We start from the raw sequence: 16,577 nt of genomic DNA on the forward strand, positions 1-16,577 counted from the left end.
ATCACTCAATCCAAACATAGCGTTACGGTTTTTAGAGCATGTTTAACTCTTTTTTTTTTTTCCAATTTAATTTGATTATAGATTTGAGTACAAACTTTATTTAAATAAATGATTTTTTTTATTACTTATACATAAGGGTCCCAATTTTAAGACTCCGCCTTCGATCTCAAAAAACCTATCGCCAGCCTTGTCTCTATCTTAATGTCAAATTCCTCAACCTGTCTCTATCTTCAAGCAGTGTGTGACAAAATCAAAACAAAACTGCCATAGTTTGAAGTTTAACCCACTTCGTTGCATTTACTAGGCTGGTATCATTTTCTATGTGACTATTTTAATTTCGAGCAATGAAATAGTTGGCCAAATCACATTCCAGTGATAATATAATAGAGGTGATGTGAGTATATGGTTTGATTTGGTTCGGTTCAATTTAGGAACAAATCAAGAACCAAACCACTACTTACGATTCAACTCTCTGAAATTTAGAACCAAACCAAATTATAAAAATTTTAAAACCAAATCAAACCGAATCAATAAAACGTGGTTCGATTTGGATTAAAGCCACGATTCTCACAAAATATTGATTACAACTTGCTCAAATGTCAAACAATATGCCGTTAGTTTTCAAACAAAAATTATTTAAATAATGAAGAGTGATGGAGACCCCCTCCAATCACCACCCCCACCACCCCACACACATGTGGCAGGTGGTGATTGGAGGACAAAGGAAACATAAAAAACAAAAAAAAAATCCAACCAATGAGAGAGAGAGAGAGGGTCAAACGGGGTGGGAAAAAAAGGGAGTCTTAGACATTTTTGTTAAATAATTATGTAGAAGTAATTTTACCACTAATTACAAGCCTAAGTCTACTTTTCTTAAATTTGGATACTTTTTTAGGTAACATAAGTTGCAGAAAGTTATTAATAACTTGTGTATATGTGGTGGGCATATTAATCAAGTAGTTGGGGGTATTATTAACAAAATATATATATTTAAACGGTTTGATTAGGACCCATTGAGAAAACTAAACTAATCCTTACAATCCAGTTTACAATTTTTTTATTTATTTTTTATTTTTTTGATATTTTTCCTTAGCCCTTTAATATAATATTATAACACAAGCCTTGAAATTACTAGCCACAACAAGGGGATTTGGGCAACTGCAAGCAGACTCACTCAGATATGATTTCCCTTCCCTTCTCTTCCCTTCCCTTCCATCATCCATCCATGTCTAGGCTTCTTTTCTTCATTCTTCTGTTTGTCCTGGTTTTAGTGAATTGTGATGCTTTAAGAACAAGTGATAGGAACTGTGATTCTTCTTCTTGTGGGAACATTCAAAACATCAGATACCCATTTCGATATGAAGGTGACCCAGAAAATTGCGGAAACAAGAGATATGAACTGGCCTGCCCCAACAATCGTCCACTGCTTGACTTATCATCTGCGGGTGATCCTAAATACTACTATGTGCAGGCAATCAACTACAACAACTACACAATCCGAGTCGTGGATATGGGCATTCAAAATGGAAGTTGCTCCTCCCTCCCTCTTTATTCTTTATCCTTTGAAAACTTTACTGGTCCTGCTTTTTCTTATGATGATTATAATTCATATGGTTCATATAATCCAGATGAGTTCCAATGGGAGTTTCCCTGTCTTGAAGCTGTAGCAGTGCTGGTGGAATGTGAAAATCCAGTGAATTCTCCACTGTACATGAACACTAGTAGTACTACTTATACTAGTTGTATTAATAAGTCTTCTTCGCATACCCATTACTACTCTTACTTCCTGTTTGGAAACTTGAGAGCATCAGATGTGGCTGATCTGTGCAGAATAGATGAGATAGTTGCAGCTACCTTGTGGTCGCCTTTACCTCCAACAACAGCAGCAGCAGCAGCAAATTATTACTTTTCCAGTAACTTCATGGAATTCCACGCACAGTTAGCCCCTGGATTTGAGCTTTCGTGGGCCAAAATTCTATGTGAAAATTGCTCAAGAGGAGGCAGTTGCTTCATTGATCCTACTACCAATTACACTGTCACTTGTTACAACTTCTGCGATTCTCAAATCAAGTTGGCCTTTCTATGTGCGTAAGATTTTCTCTTACATAGCATGATTAGATATGGCAAAATCTACCTTAGTATTTACTTCACTACTAAAAAAAATACTTTTTGCGACCGCCACAAGCCGTCGCAAATAATAAAAATACTGTCGCAAAAGACTTTTTGCGACGGCCTATGCGACCGCAAATGGGGGACGCAAATGTGGGGGTGGCAAATACTTTTTGCGACGGCAAAGCAACGGTCGCAAATTATTTGCGACCACCTAAACTACTTTTTGCGACAGCTATTTTGCCGTCGCAAAAAAAAATTAAAAAATAAAAAACACTTTTAGCGACCATTGTTTTACTGTCGCAAATAATTACTTCTTAAAAAAAAATCATATACGGATTTGTTACAACAAAAAAATCAATTACAAGCACCAAACAATTTTTTGTTAATGAAAAATAACAAAATTAACAAATTAATTAAATTTATAATAGACATTATCCATTAACCATCCTTAAATACACTGTACTAAAAAATTCAAGTCTTCAAAAAAAAAAAAAAAGAGCAACTTAATCTTTGGCTCCCAACATCACCCGCTCGATCATATCAACTATTCCCTCAACAAAATCTGCAAAAACATATATCAAATTCAACCAGGTGCCTTCATAGTATAAAATGCTATGTAGTTAAACACAATATAAATTCAGAGAGACAGAGCCGTTCTTCAAAGTGTGAAATCCCAACTATTAAAATTCTAAAAATAAAATAAAGGGTGATCCACAATCTATAAGATGCTAGTCTGCAGGAGTAAATCTAGTAGAAAACCAGAACAGAGACAATATGATACCCAAATCAAAAATTCAAAATTTCCACAACCCGTCATCAAAAACCTATAAATTACAGTAGATTCTTCAATCTCAGTTCCAATTGGACATCTAGGATTTTTTTATACAACAACAACACAGAAACTCACAGTATCCAAAACAACAGCACAAAAACTATCAAATACCCATTAAAGAGAAGTGAAGAAAGAAGAGAAAAGAGTGCACCTTTGAAATCATGGGAGTTCCAATAAAGAGAGACTCAGATTTGAAATGAATTATTTGAAAATCACTTTGCCCTGCAAATCTGAAAAAGTTCTGTAGACAGCTCCTGCAAAAGGCTTCACTAGTTGGCGATGCTCACAGAATCACTAATATGACTCAAAACAGGTACATGAGAATCTACTAAAAGTGAAACACATAGCTCAAAAACCATGTCAATATATTAGTATTAGATTTTGAAAAATGATTGGTCATAATATAAATAGTATAAGGTAACCCTGTGCAAAGATATGATCAACCAAATTCAAAACTATTCAAACTGAAAGAAAGAAAGAAAGAAAGAATAAAATAAGATTAAGAAGAAGAAGAAAAAAAAAAGGTCAAAGTCGTGAATTGTATAAATGTTACCTAACGGACCAAATTTCAGGCTCCCAAAACTCACCGGAGTAGATGGCCTTATTGTTAGAAATTTATTACATGGATCAATTTTATTATCCTTTTCTAGGTTATCAGTTTTTTCTTACTTGTCCATGATGGCTTCACAGTCCATATTTAAATCAGGAATAGTTGCCATTTTCAATGCATATTTTGTACTAATTGTTTTGACCTCTGTATCAGAGTAGATTCTGCAGAGTTATGCATATCAATTAACGAATTCATTCATTGTTCTTAGATGTAAGTAATATATACAAAATGTCTTTGATATCAGTTAGACATCAATTGAACAATAAAAATCAAAAGGATGAAAAGACAATTGGTGTTCTTTGTAAACATACCTCAGCAGAATAAGCTTGGAATATGGGTAGAAAACGTTTCCGGCAATAGTCATTGAATATAAGAGTGAGAACTGGTAGAGAAACACAAAAGCTGGACTATGTACTACTGGCCAAAATGTTCCACCAGTCTCAAACTTGGGTGCATAAACATTCAATAGCTGCACAAGAAATATGTCAAAAAAATTCAAATTGCCAACCACGCAAGCCAGCACATGGACAATACTTGAAAATTCAGAATGGCTATCCACTAGGTAGAGAAATTGAATATTCTTTTGTTTACTGAAGAATTCCTAATATTCTTTTGATTACAAGCGAGTTTTCTCAATTGAATAGAGAAATTGTAGCAAATACAAAGAGAAACTGATAAAACTTAAAAAATTGGTAACTGCTAGTTACTCACAGTTGGGCATGCTTGAGCTCAATCTTGAGTTTTTGTTGAACTCTCTCCATTAGACTCAATTTAAGATTCAACTGTATGAATCAAATCATTTTTCTTGAAGCTCGATTCGTAAGATTCTATCAACCATGTTAGAAACAACAGAAATTGCACAGCACAAAACTTCAAAGAAGCTCAGAGCCAGACAAGTAAATACCTTGAGAGAAAGGAAGAACTTGCAGACAGATCTTTTTGCTTGAAGTGAATGAGAAAATGAGCATTGGTTGCCCCTGTTGCACAGCCCTTTGACAAAAAATTTACATAGAGAAGGTTCCCAAGGGGCAGGAGGACCATCACCATTAACGTATTTATATTCGTTGCCAGATATGTGTTCTGTACATTGAACTCTTACCTATCGAACATGATGAGCAAGTAGAAAGATCAATACCATATCTTTTTTGGGTGAATAATATCAATTCAATATCAAGAATGGTTTTTACATGGCAAAAAAATTGCAATACCTCTTTGATTATAGTTGCCAAATTTTCAGCCACCTCATGTGACAGAAAGTAACTCGAAGGAACGAATGGCACAGAATTACATTTCCTTTTTTCATTCGGAAGCTCAGAGTGCTCATCATCTGCAGCCATAGTGTCCGTATTTCCATTTTTCTGACATGTGAGAAGACATGTATGTTGAAACTCGTAAGGCTCATAATACAGTGGTAGACCATCAGCTGTAGCCAGAAATTTGGGTCGAAAGCGGTGAACTGAATTTAGTATATCTTCATCTGCAGAAAAACACACTCACCGTGAGATAAAACTCAAATCATGGTTGCATATACATGAGATTGTTAAACCCATACATATTTCTGTGACATGGTTTAGTGATGGCTGAACGAGATTGTGGAAAGAACACCATTCTTCTTCAGGGGCCAACACTAGTGCAGCTTTCATCTCATCAAAGTGTAAAAGTTGTTTCAGCTGATCAAGACGGAGCTTATCCTTTAAGAAGTAGACAAACGAATAAATTTTCGAATTCCATTGAGAAAGACAATCTTCCAGAAATTCAAGTGTAACAAACTACTTTACCTTGTAAACACGTTGCCAAAACTGAAATGCACAGAGGTTTGCCATAAATACCATTTCCTTTCTACCAGTTAGGGCAGTACTCTTATCATCTCCAGAATAATAGCAGTCAGTGTACTCTGCATACTGAAGAATATATGCAATTGATCAGAAAGAGGAATTGTTTGAGTAATCAAATGAAATAATGAAATTCTGAAGCTTAACAATTTAATAAATATACCAAAATTTCCTGCGCAAAAGGACGTACAATAGGTAAAGGCTGTGTATCCATCAATACACCAAGTAGAATGCGATTCTATGCTAGAAATTGAAACTAAATGACATGAAATCGTGAAAAACAGAAATTGCAAAGAACAGAATTCCAAATAATATTGAAGGCGTCGATCATAAGAAGAAATCGCAAAGAACATAAATTGAAGAACAAAAATCGCGAAGGGCAGATGAATGCATCGATCCAAACCCTAGCAAATGTATATACAGAAAGTATGCGAGAGAGATCAAGAGATATTGACAGATCGAGAGAGAGAGAGAGAGAGAGAGAGAGATTCATACCGTTGTTCTTCAGACGACGATGGGCGAGCAAGAGAAAGAGAACGATGTCAAGAGAAGAGTTTGAGCAAGCCAGTGCCAGACTAGGGCAAATATAAATAAAAGAAAATAGGGAAAATAAAAACCTTGAAAAATGTTATCATATTTTTTGCTACGGTTAAATAGACGGTCACAAAAAAGTAGACGCAAAAAGTCAATTTTCTAGTAGTGCTTCATGCTAATTATATGAAAGCAACTTAGCATAAATATAATTTTATAATAGGTTTGAGTCTTGGGTGGGTCGATTTAAGCATGGTCTAAACTAAGAACCAAACTAATCCTATTGAGTCCACAATTTTAAGACATAGAACCGAACCAAAATATTGAAAAAAACCAAACCAAACCAATGCATAGAGGTCAATTTTTTGAGTTTCTTTGTACACTTCTAATTACTACGAAAATCCAAAATTCAAATACAAAAAAGATGTTAGTCCAAAACTTTGTTAGTTAACATGAGTAATGGTTTCTTCAAACAAAATTTTTTAAGAAAGAGAGATTTATCAATATTTTTTGTAAGAGGAATACTAGGTACAGAGAAATAAAGCACATAAATAAATGTTTCCAGGAAAATTCTGTGTGTGAACCCACCACAACAAAACTAAATCTGATCCACACATAGTTTATGTGTACATTTTTTCTTTTTTTGCATATTTCTGTGCATTTATTTATTTATTTTTTCATTCTGTAATTTAAGTGGCACCTAAACTGATGTTTAGAGGCCAAAAAAGGTAAGGCTGCCACATGACATAGATTCATTTTTAGGGTTTGGAGTCCTCAATGAATTTTTGATTGCATATAGTCTTTCTATTATACATATGCTAAGTAATTTAAAATTGATATAAAGAGAGAGAAACTATGAACATACTGAGAAATTAGGATATGTTGTGCTAAACATTAAATTCAACTATCTCCTCAGTTTTTGTTTTTGTTTTTAGTTTTTTTTTTTTTTTTTTTTTTTTTGTAAGATTAATGACTTTAGTTTGCTAACATAATTTACATGTCAAAAAAAAAATGCAGGTGCCTTGGAGCTGATTTACAGTAAGCGCTCTTTATTTCTCATCCATAATTATTTCATTATTTACAATCTTGCGATCACCTCACATTTCCAACCCAATTTTGCAATTCCTGTCTTTTGTGCAATAGTAGTATCATCGCGAGAACTAAAATTTTCTTGTAAAATTTTTTCAAGTCTAAAGGCCTTCAATCACCTGATTAAATGTTAAAAGCCTATAAATTCTTCCTTAGATTGACTAGCTTCTTCATTTCTTTTTTTATTTTTTTTAATTGCCTTAGTCACTTCACTGAATCTTTGGTACATTTTTTCTTTCAGCGGATGTCATTTACTTGCTCACAATCATAGGTAACATTTCTTCCTTCTACTGTTAAGCTTGAAAATCTTAAGAACTTATACGAACCAAAATCCAATGATAAAAGCTGGAAGAATTCAACATACGATTCTATTGGTAGAGAAAAACAAAGGTCTTTTTTCTTTTTCTTTTTTCCTTTCTTATTTGTTCATGTTTTGATCTCCCTGGGCAGGATTTATTCTTGGAGCTAGAACATTTTGTGGGATGCTATGCTTATTCGCATTTTTAATCTATAAGTTTCGGACAAGGCATTTATCAATGTTTGATACCATTGAAGGTTTCTTGCAAAGTCAGAATAACCTCATGCCTATTAGGTACTCTTATTGGAACATTCAGATAATGACCAAAGGTTTCAAGGACAAGTTGGGGGAAGGAGGCTTTGGTTGTGTATACAAAGGAAAACTTCGAAGTGATCATATTGTGGCAATAAAGATATTAAATAAGCGCAAAGCTAATGGCCAAGATTTCATCAATGAAGTTGCTACCATTGGAAGAATTCATCATGTCAATGTGGTACAACTAATCGGATTTTGTGCTGACGGATTTAAGCGTGCTCTTGTCTATGACTTCATGCCTAATGGGTCTCTTGAAAAGTATATTTTTTCCCAAGAAGGAAATATCTCCTTGAGTTGCAAGCAAATGTATGAGATTTCTCTTGGCGTGGCCCGTGGGATTGAATATTTGCATCGGGGTTGTGACATGCAAATTTTACATTTCGACATCAAGCCTCACAACATTCTTTTAGATGAAAATTTCACTCCAAAAGTTTCCGACTTTGGGCTTGCGAAATTGTTTCCAACAGATAATAGCAATGTGTACGTGACTGCAGCAAGAGGAACAATGGGCTACATGGCTCCAGAATTGTTCTACAAAAACATTGGACGTGTTTCCTACAAAGTTGATGTTTATAGTTTCGGAATGTTGTTGATGGAAATGGCAGGTAGAAGGAGAAACTTAAATGCATTTGCTGATCATACAAGCCAAATTTACTTCCCTTCTTGGGTTTATGACCAATTTAAAGAAGGCAAGGACGTGGAAATGGGAGAGAGCACAGAGGAAGAAAGGCAGATGATAAGAAAAATGATAATAACAGCGTTATGGTGCATACAAATGAAGCCTGATGATCGTCCTGCGATGAATAAAGTTGTAGAAATGCTTGAAGGAAATATTGAACTTGTGCAAATGCCTCCAAAGCCTTTCCTAACTCCTCAAGAGATGCCAACTGAAGATAACTGAATGAACCCCTTTCCTAACTCCAATAATTTGGAATGATAAATGTTGTACTCTTGGGTCATGTTTGATTCACAAGATTAATAGTGAAGTATTAATAATCCTATTAAATTAGTGTGGTATTCACTATCCAATTGGATTAATTTCCATTGGATTAATAATCTCACCCCTATCCCATTACTAATAATCCTACAAATTTGTTGGATTAATTATCCATTGGATTAATAATCCTAAACCAAAATATTAAAACAAACATAGGATAATTAGGTCCACGAATTAATAATCTCAATCCCATACTCTAATCCACCTAATCAAACATGCCCTTGCAGTATTATGCATGTACTGTATTAAAGGGGGAAAAAATATCACATCCTCAAATAATAATAAATTATTGGTTTGACACTATTTCTTGAGAAGACAAGTTCCATGTGCTAGTGGAAGAATGCTTAAAATAAATACACATGCACGCGCACACAAGAGAAACACAAATATTTGATGTGATTCAGCACACACCGAGACCAATTGAGAATACAATGGTGAGATCAAAAACATCGATAATCCAACATCAATATCCAAGACCCCTGCTCAAGGATAATTGAATCCATAAGCTCCAAGTCCCATGGACTTTCTGCTCAATGATATCTTTTACATCTCTCTCTATCATACCTCTTGGCAGCTCCTCTACCCTTACAGCACCCTTGGCTACCTCCCCTCTTGTTACTTCTTCCCTTAGCCCTCTTGAGCTAATTACAACCAAAGTTCGAAAAAGAATTCCATCAAACACTACAGCTTTCACACAGGTGTGAAAGGAAGCATATACAACCTACAATTTCAGGCCTATGACTAAAAAAATAATAAGCATAAAGAGGATTTCTTACAAATTATGCCAATGACAAGTTTTCGGAAAATTATGTATGTGCCAATGGCCCCAGGACAGATGCTTGTAGCAACAGGGCCTCACGTAAATCTGTGGCTCTTGTAGCCATTTACCTTTGCCAAGTTTTCACATCTATTTGTTTTAGGTTGCAAGCAGCAATGTCCAGTCATACAAAGCATTAGTATTATTACGTATGTATCTATTGTGTACCACAAATACACAGACAATGATCCAAGCGTGAACCCAGGAACAAATAGTAATAAATATCTATATAAATAAGCAACCTACAAATCCAAAGCCTGTAGTTCCATGAAAAAAAAAATACAATATTTGCTCAAAACCCTAAACTAGCTCCGGAAATAAAGGTCGGGAACAGATCTGAAGAAAAACAAAACAAAACAAAACAAAACAAAAGAAAAAACTCTACATCAAGGCTTGAGATTAAAATGATTACAAAAAGTAAGTAGAAAAAAATGTAAGAGAAGAATAAAAATGAAACGAGAGAAAATGAGTAAAGATAATAGAGTAGAACCACAAAACCATACCAATAACACCAAAACCACACATCATAAAACTTACCATACACCTTGTCACATATGAATATGCCCTTTTTGCTTTCCATCTGCTTCTCTCTCTGCTGGAGAAGATGGATCTACAAAGGGCAAGGGGGTCGCCAAAAATGATGGGTCTAGGGAGAGGAGGTTTCGCTGGAAAATATGGATTTGGGGAATGGGGTGATGGAGGACGATAGTGATGGCGCAGTGGGGCTGGATGGAGGTGGATCTAAGGGAGGTAGGGGCGGTGGAGGGCTGGATGATGTGTGAATTGGAATACCCCTCATACAAATACTTTCTCATTTTCAACGATGGACCCTCTCCTCTGCCTTAATTCATCCCAAAATTAACAATTGGGTTTCCAATTACACATTCTGGAGTATATATATATATATATATATTAATGGACATATGATATTGCTTTACCAGTTAGGTTTCCAATTCCACAAACATCGCTTATACATATATGTGGACATATGACATTGCCATCTTCATCTTATCAACAATCTGCTTGAAAGACTCATTGGTTCGGTCAGTTGTGTATTTTTTTTTCTAGCAAGTCAATTGTTGGGGACAAGAGTCCTAGAATGAGAGAAAACTTCAGTTAGAAAATGATAAGGCTCTTAGAGAGTTTATCCCAATCTTACTGGAAGTCTAAGATTAGCAGTAATCTAAGTTCATTAGAGTTAGGTTCCTATTGGGACTAGGATTGTGTTGCCTATAAAAGAAAGGCACCCCCATGGATCCAAGGTACAGTAATCCTAAGTTCATTAGAATTAGGCTCCTATTGGGACTAGGATTGTGTTGCCTATAAAAGAAAGACACCCCCATGGGTCCAAGGTACGTAATTTATATTCTGAATAGTGAGTTTCACACTATTGATTATTTTTTAGAGATATACTGACTTGATCGTCGGAGTGCCCCCGGGTGGACGAACCACCGTCGGAATCTTCTCTTTCTGTTGCAGGTTAGCCAGGTGTCATCTATTCTACCAGTGTTCTCCAGCTGAATACTGAGTTGGACAGTATGATCAGAAAATCACTCACACAATTTGGCGCCGTCTGTTGGAAAGAAAGGAGAATAGATGACCAGTAACAGACAAAAGGAAAAGATTGGGGACGACACTCCTGCTGGGAGTGGGAGACCTATTGACCTTGATATCACAGGAGACGAATGCAACGCAGAAACTTGTGACCAGAATCACGGAGTGAAAGACGTCGGCCAGACTGGCGACGCACCAAAGAAACCAGATCGAAGTGGATATTACAACGAGGACAACCTCCAGGTATGGAAGGATAGGTGCCTACGGAGGGACGAAGAGGTAAAAGAGATGGCAAACAAATTGGAAGACCTACAGTCAGTCGTCAATTTCATGATGCAAAATAACGTCATGCAACTACCGTTCCCGCTGCAGGACACGCCGATTCTAGTGGCCAATGCCCAGAAGGGAGGGCAGAAAACAATCCCCGTAGCCCCTCAGTACAACGGGAGCGAAAGATACTCTCACCAACCTTCTAAGGAAGTTAGACGAAGAGAGTCAAGAAGAGAAAAATCACGGAGGACGCATCGCACAAAGGAGGCAGACCCCAAAGAACATCGGCATGTTTAGGGGCAGGCACTGTGCTTCGACACAACTCATAGAGAAGGGTCGAAAAGGACTCACCACGAAGCTGAAAGTACTGCACCAAAAAGACTGAAAGTAGGAGATAGCTGAGCTCTTGGGCGGACGAAGGAGGACTTAAGAGATTACCTCAAGAGGAAGCAACAGAATACCGACGCCGAGGTAACCTCCCCAGATAAGCCGAGGACACCATTCTCGGTAGAATTAGACAGGTTTGAGGCGCCGAAAAGATTCAGTATGCCGAGGTTTCAAATATACAATGGTAAGTCAGACCCCAACTTTCACGTTGGATTATATTTGAACTCAATGGCATTGTATAGTGGGAACGAGCCGTTGCTCTGCAAAGTGTTCCCCTCATCTTTCGGGGAGATTGCATCAGATTGGTTCTACAAATTACCAAAAGGAAGCGTGAAGACTTAGAAAGGCCTGGCCGAGATGTTTGTGGCCAGGTTCATGACAAACAAGCTGCAGCCATTAAGGGTGGACGCATTGATGGCCCTGAAGATCAGCAAGGATAAAGGCCTTAGGGCCTATGCAAAAAGATACTATGAGGTGTTCAACCGAATACCCGAATGCAATCAAGAGGTGGCGGTCGTATCCTTCAAGAACGGCCTAAAAGACAACTGTCCACTACGAAAGTCTTTGGCAAAGACATTGCCAAAAAGTATGGAAGAGCTCATGGCGAGAATCGAGAAGTATGCCAGAGCCGAGGAAGACACGTCGAGGACTAAGGAGATAAAGCAAGAGAAAGGAAACGACTCTGGCATACTTCTGAGAGCCACACAGGCAGTAACAACTGTGTTCCGAATCCCGATTCCCAAAGTCCTGGACCGGATTCAGAACCAACCCTATTTCAGAACACCAGCGAAGGCACCAGGAGAGTTTATGGGAAGGAATGTTGGCAGGCATTGTGTTTACCACAATGAAGATGGGCACACGACTCAGGGTTGTAGAGCCCTGAAAACACACTTAGAAGAACTAGTGAAGCAAGGCCATCTGAGAGACCTCATCGATGAGGCCAGGACAAGGGAAGAACAGGCAAGATTGCCTCAGGCGCCAGCAACTCCGCCTCCCCCAGCACCACAACCTCAGGCAGGAGGACCTCGGGTAGTCAATGTGATTCACTCGAAGGTCAACGAGAACGAAATTAGGGGAGAGACCCAGAAGGTGAAGCACCTGCAATATGTCTACCAAGTCGGGGAGAAGAGACATCGGGCAGAGGAGCACCAAGGACCATTAGTGTCCTTTCCAGAAGCCGACCTTGAAATGGTACAGCATCCGCATAATGATGCCTTGGTAGTATCCCTCCAGGTTGGGGAATGCCAAGTAAAACGCATCCTGATTGACCAAGGCAGCTCTTGCGACATCATGTACGTTCGATGTTACAAGGAGCTCGGCCTTCACCCAGACGATATGGAGCAATCCAATAGCCCAATGGTCGGGTTCAATGGAACGCCGACATGGCCACTGGGAACAACCAGCTTGGAGGTGCAGGCGGGCACTAGGAAGGTAACAATAGAGTTCACCGTAATCGACACATCCTCCCGTTACAACATTATCTTGGGAAGGCCATGGTTGCTTGCAATGGGGGCTGTTCCCTCAACACTGCATCAACTATTGCGGTTCCTAACAGAGCATGGGATTGAAGAGGTCAGAGGAGATCAGCTGCAGACAAAAAATTGCTCCATGGCAGCAATGAAATCCACCTGCAGCATTCGAGAACCAGAAAAAGCAGAGATCGAAGACGAGGACGTGGAGGTCCTAGAAGATGTCGGCAAGGAGCCATCCGAGAAGAGTGAAGAAGCACTGAAGAAAATCCTCGTCCAGGAAGGGGATGAAGAACGCTTCTTTCTTCTCGGCTCGGGCTTAGCTGAAGAAGAAGAAAAAGAATTGGAAGCTTTTTTTAGAGCAAACATTGAGGTGTTCGCGTGGACGCCTTACGAAATGTCAGGCATTGACCCTGAGGTTACTTGCCATAAGCTGAACGTTGACAGGTCAGCCAAACCTATAATTCAACGAGCAAGAAGACCGACGATGGTACACGTCGAAGCAGTGGAAGAAGAAGTAGACAGACTTCTCGAGGACAGGGCCATTCGAGAGGTAAATTACCCGACATGGCTATCGAATACAGTAGTGGTAAAGAAAAAGAACGGTAAATGGAGGGTCTGTATAGACTTTACCAGTTTAAACAAAGCCTGTTCCAAAGATAGCTTTTCTCTACCCAAGATTGACTAGCTGGTAGACGCCACTTCGGGGCATGGGAGGATAAGCTTCTTAGATGCATACAAGGGGTACCATCAGATAGTCATGTACCCCCCAAATGAAGAAAAGACTGCGTTTATCACCCCTAAAGGACTGTACTGCTACAAAGTGATGCCTTTCGGGTTAAAAAACTCAAGAGCGACTTACCAAAGGTTGGTAACCAAGATGTTCAAACATCTAATTGGTAGAACGGTAGAAGTCTACATCGACGACATGGTCGTGAAGACCAAGGAACCCGAAGGACATCTGGCCGACCTCAAAGAAGTATTTGAAATCCTTAAGACATATCGGCTTCGACTCAATGCCTCGAAGTGTGCATTTAGAGTCGGATCTGGTTAGTTTTTGGGATACCTGGTGACCAGAAGGGGCATTGAGGCTAGCCCAGATCAGATCAAGGCCATCCTATAACTGAAGAGCCCGGCATCGGCAAAACAGGTGAAGATGCTAATTGGAAGGGCCGCAGCCCTGAATAGATTCATCAGCAGAAGCTCAGACAAGTGCAGACCTTTCTTCAACTTAGTGAAGAAAGCCACAGACTTCTTGTGGACCGAAGAATGCGAGGCCGCCTTGGCTGACCTAAAGAAGTATCTGACCACAGTTCCAATCCTTTCAAATCCAGAACCTAGAGAGGAGCTATTTTTATACTTAGCCATTTCAAAGCATGCGATAAGCGCAGTAGTAGTCAGAGAAGTCAAAGGGGAACAAAAGGCTGTTTACTATGTAAGCAAAACCCTGGCCGATGCAGAAACGAGGTATCTACCCTTAGAAAAATTGGCACTGGCTTTGGTAATGGCTTCAAAGAAGTTGAACCATTACTTCCAGGCCCATAAAATTATGGTGCTAACAGAACACCCCTTAAAGTTCTTACTACAACAAGGAGACCTGACAGGAAGAATAGCCAGGTGGGCAGTCACCCTAGGCCAGTATGACCTGGAGTACAGGCCAAGGACAGCAATCAAAGGCCAGGTTCTGGCCGACTTCGTGGCCGAGTTCACGCCAGAATCCATCGAACATCGGGCTCCGTTGAGCCAGGGTGAACGATGTCCAAACAAGCAAGGAGAAGCTCAGCCAAAGGCGAAAGAACAAAGAAAGGAGGAAAAACTCAGACCCTGCAGCATTTACATCGGCGACTCCTTTCGACTGTTCGTTGATGAGAGTTCAAACCAATAGGGAGCGGGGGGCAGGAGTAGTGCTGATATCTCCAGATGGACAGATAGTGGAACAGTCCATTCGTTTGGGGTTCAAAGCCTCAAACAACGAAGTAGAATACGAAGCACTCATTGCAGGGCTGAAGCTGGCAGCAGCAGTGTAAGCAGATAAGGTAATAGTTTTTGTGACTCACAACTGATAGTTAACCAGACAACAGACGAGTTTGCAGCCCGAGATGAACGAATGTCGGCCTACGTAAAGGAGGCCATCAGGTTGTCAGCCTTGTTTCAGAACAGCCGACTACTTCAGGTAAGCCAAGATGATAACATCCACGCCGATGCGTTGGCCAACCTAGCTAGTGCGGTACAACCTGGAAAAGTAAGGACCATAATGGTTGATTACTTGTCGGGCCCAAGCATTGAACCACTGACCACAGAGCGCGAAGCAATGTGTGTAGACATGGGACCAAGATGGATGGATGCAATTATTACATTCCTGAAAGAAGGAAAGCTGCCAGACGACCACAAGGAGGCACACAAGATCAGATTGAAGTCGACAAGATTTAGTCTAACAGCAGAGGGACACCTCTACAGAAGATCCTTCACTAGACCCCTTTTGAGGTATGTACATCCTTTATAAGTGAAAGATTTTTTATATGAAATTCATGAAGGAATTTGTGGAAGCCACGCTGGGGGTAGATCACTCGCCCATAGGGCCATTACCCAGGGGTATTGGTGGCCTTACATGCAGAAGGACGCAGAAACATATGTGAAGAAATGTGAAAAGTGACAGAGATTCGCACCACTGATACACCAACCAGCAGCAGACCTAAACCCTGTATCCAATCCTTGGCCATTTGCCCAATGGGGCATGGATCTCATTGGGCAACTACCCCAAGCAACTGGGCAAAGGAAGTACTTGCCGGTGGCAACTGATTACTTCACTAAGTGGATAGAAGTTGAACCCCTTGCCAAAATCCAAGATGTGGATGTAAAGAAATTCATTTGGAAAAATATCATCACCAGATTTGGGATTCCAAGAGCAATAGTTGCAGACAATGGAACACAATTTGACAGTAAGCTAATTAAGAGCTTCTATGCAAAATTCAAGATCAAGAACTACTTTTCAACACCAAGCTTTTCCCAAAGCAATGGACAAGCAGAAGCATCCAACAAAGTAATTCTGGACGGGATAAAAAAGAGGCTGCAGGCAGCAAAAGGAAAGTGGGTGGACGAGCTGCCTAATGTGCTTATAGCACAAAAGCAGTTATTCCACTGGAGGTCAGCATCCCAGGAATCAGAACCCAGGGAGTAGAGAACAGAACTAATGATGTACTCTTAGCCCGGGATCTGGATCTTCTAGAAGAACGAAGGGAGAAAGCTGCGATTCAGCTCGCAGCGTACCAGCAACAGCTTGCCAGAGCTTATAACAAAAGGGTTAACCCAAGGGAATTCCAAGTCAGCGACCTGGTCTTGAGAAAAGTCGTCGGCAACAAAAAGGATCCCAGAAAGGGGAAGCTTGGCCCAAATTGGGAAGGACCCTACAGAATAATCTCGGTACTGGGTAATGGGGCTTATCGGCTTGAAGATAATGAGGGCAA

The 16,577-nt window shown here is 39.5% G+C and overlaps 2 protein-coding genes, 2 long non-coding RNA genes and 2 pseudogenes across 6 annotated transcripts in view; 2 read left to right on the top strand and 4 right to left on the bottom strand.

The window, feature by feature from the left end:
* The window catches only part of LOC145797124 (zinc finger BED domain-containing protein RICESLEEPER 2-like), a 159,720-nt pseudogene that overhangs the window by 125,894 nt on the left and 17,249 nt on the right, over positions 1-16,577 (bottom strand). The window lies entirely within an intron of this gene.
* On the top strand, positions 794-2,093 carry LOC145788934 (uncharacterized). Its single transcript, XM_082883502.1, has one exon. It carries the CDS (start codon positions 1,181-1,183, stop codon positions 2,090-2,092), a length of 912 nt encoding a protein of 303 aa, XP_082739628.1. The 5' UTR covers positions 794-1,180; the 3' UTR covers position 2,093.
* On the bottom strand, positions 2,427-4,320 carry LOC145797125 (uncharacterized). The gene is made up of 4 exons (XR_014338231.1): positions 4,266-4,320; positions 3,866-4,023; positions 3,096-3,198; positions 2,427-2,674 (listed from the first exon to the last, which is right to left on the bottom strand). It is a non-coding gene; the product is annotated as an uncharacterized LOC145797125 (long non-coding RNA).
* On the bottom strand, positions 4,351-5,600 carry LOC114270873 (DExH-box ATP-dependent RNA helicase DExH8-like). The gene is made up of 5 exons (XM_082884591.1): positions 5,550-5,600; positions 5,333-5,455; positions 5,107-5,245; positions 4,763-5,031; positions 4,351-4,653 (listed from the first exon to the last, which is right to left on the bottom strand). The coding sequence occupies exons 1-5, from the start codon at positions 5,598-5,600 to the stop codon at positions 4,351-4,353; spliced, it is 885 nt and encodes a 294-aa protein (XP_082740717.1).
* LOC114265570 (rust resistance kinase Lr10 pseudogene) lies at positions 6,930-8,756 on the top strand (annotated as a pseudogene). The gene is made up of 3 exons (XR_014338230.1): positions 6,930-6,955; positions 7,248-7,277; positions 7,457-8,756. The product of XR_014338230.1 is annotated as a rust resistance kinase Lr10 pseudogene (transcript).
* On the bottom strand, positions 8,985-10,507 carry LOC114265569 (uncharacterized). Its single transcript, XR_003630416.2, has 3 exons — positions 9,971-10,507; positions 9,393-9,769; positions 8,985-9,257 (listed from the first exon to the last, which is right to left on the bottom strand). It is a non-coding gene; the product is annotated as an uncharacterized LOC114265569 (long non-coding RNA).

Source organism: Camellia sinensis, chromosome 8, assembly GCF_055761805.1.
Source record: "Camellia sinensis isolate YWXY chromosome 8, ASM5576180v1, whole genome shotgun sequence".
In the NCBI taxonomy this organism is placed as follows: Eukaryota; Viridiplantae; Streptophyta; class Magnoliopsida; order Ericales; family Theaceae; genus Camellia; species Camellia sinensis.

What these genes read in the sequence shown, in the direction of transcription:
- LOC114270873 (XM_082884591.1), bottom strand. Translation starts at nt 5,600, where the DNA reads ATGGATACACAGCCTTTACCTATTGTACGTCCTTTTGCGCAGGAAATT. An exon ending in CTTTTGCGCAGGAAATTTTG is followed by an intron (nt 5,456 to 5,549) that starts GTATATTTATTA and finishes TATATTCTTCAG; the next exon opens with TATGCAGAGTACACTGACTG. An exon ending in AAACCATGTCACAGAAATAT is followed by an intron (nt 5,032 to 5,106) that starts GTATGGGTTTAA and finishes GTTTTTCTGCAG; the next exon opens with ATGAAGATATACTAAATTCA.
- LOC145788934 (XM_082883502.1), top strand. Translation starts at nt 1,181, where the DNA reads ATGATTTCCCTTCCCTTCTCTTCCCTTCCCTTCCATCATCCATCCATG.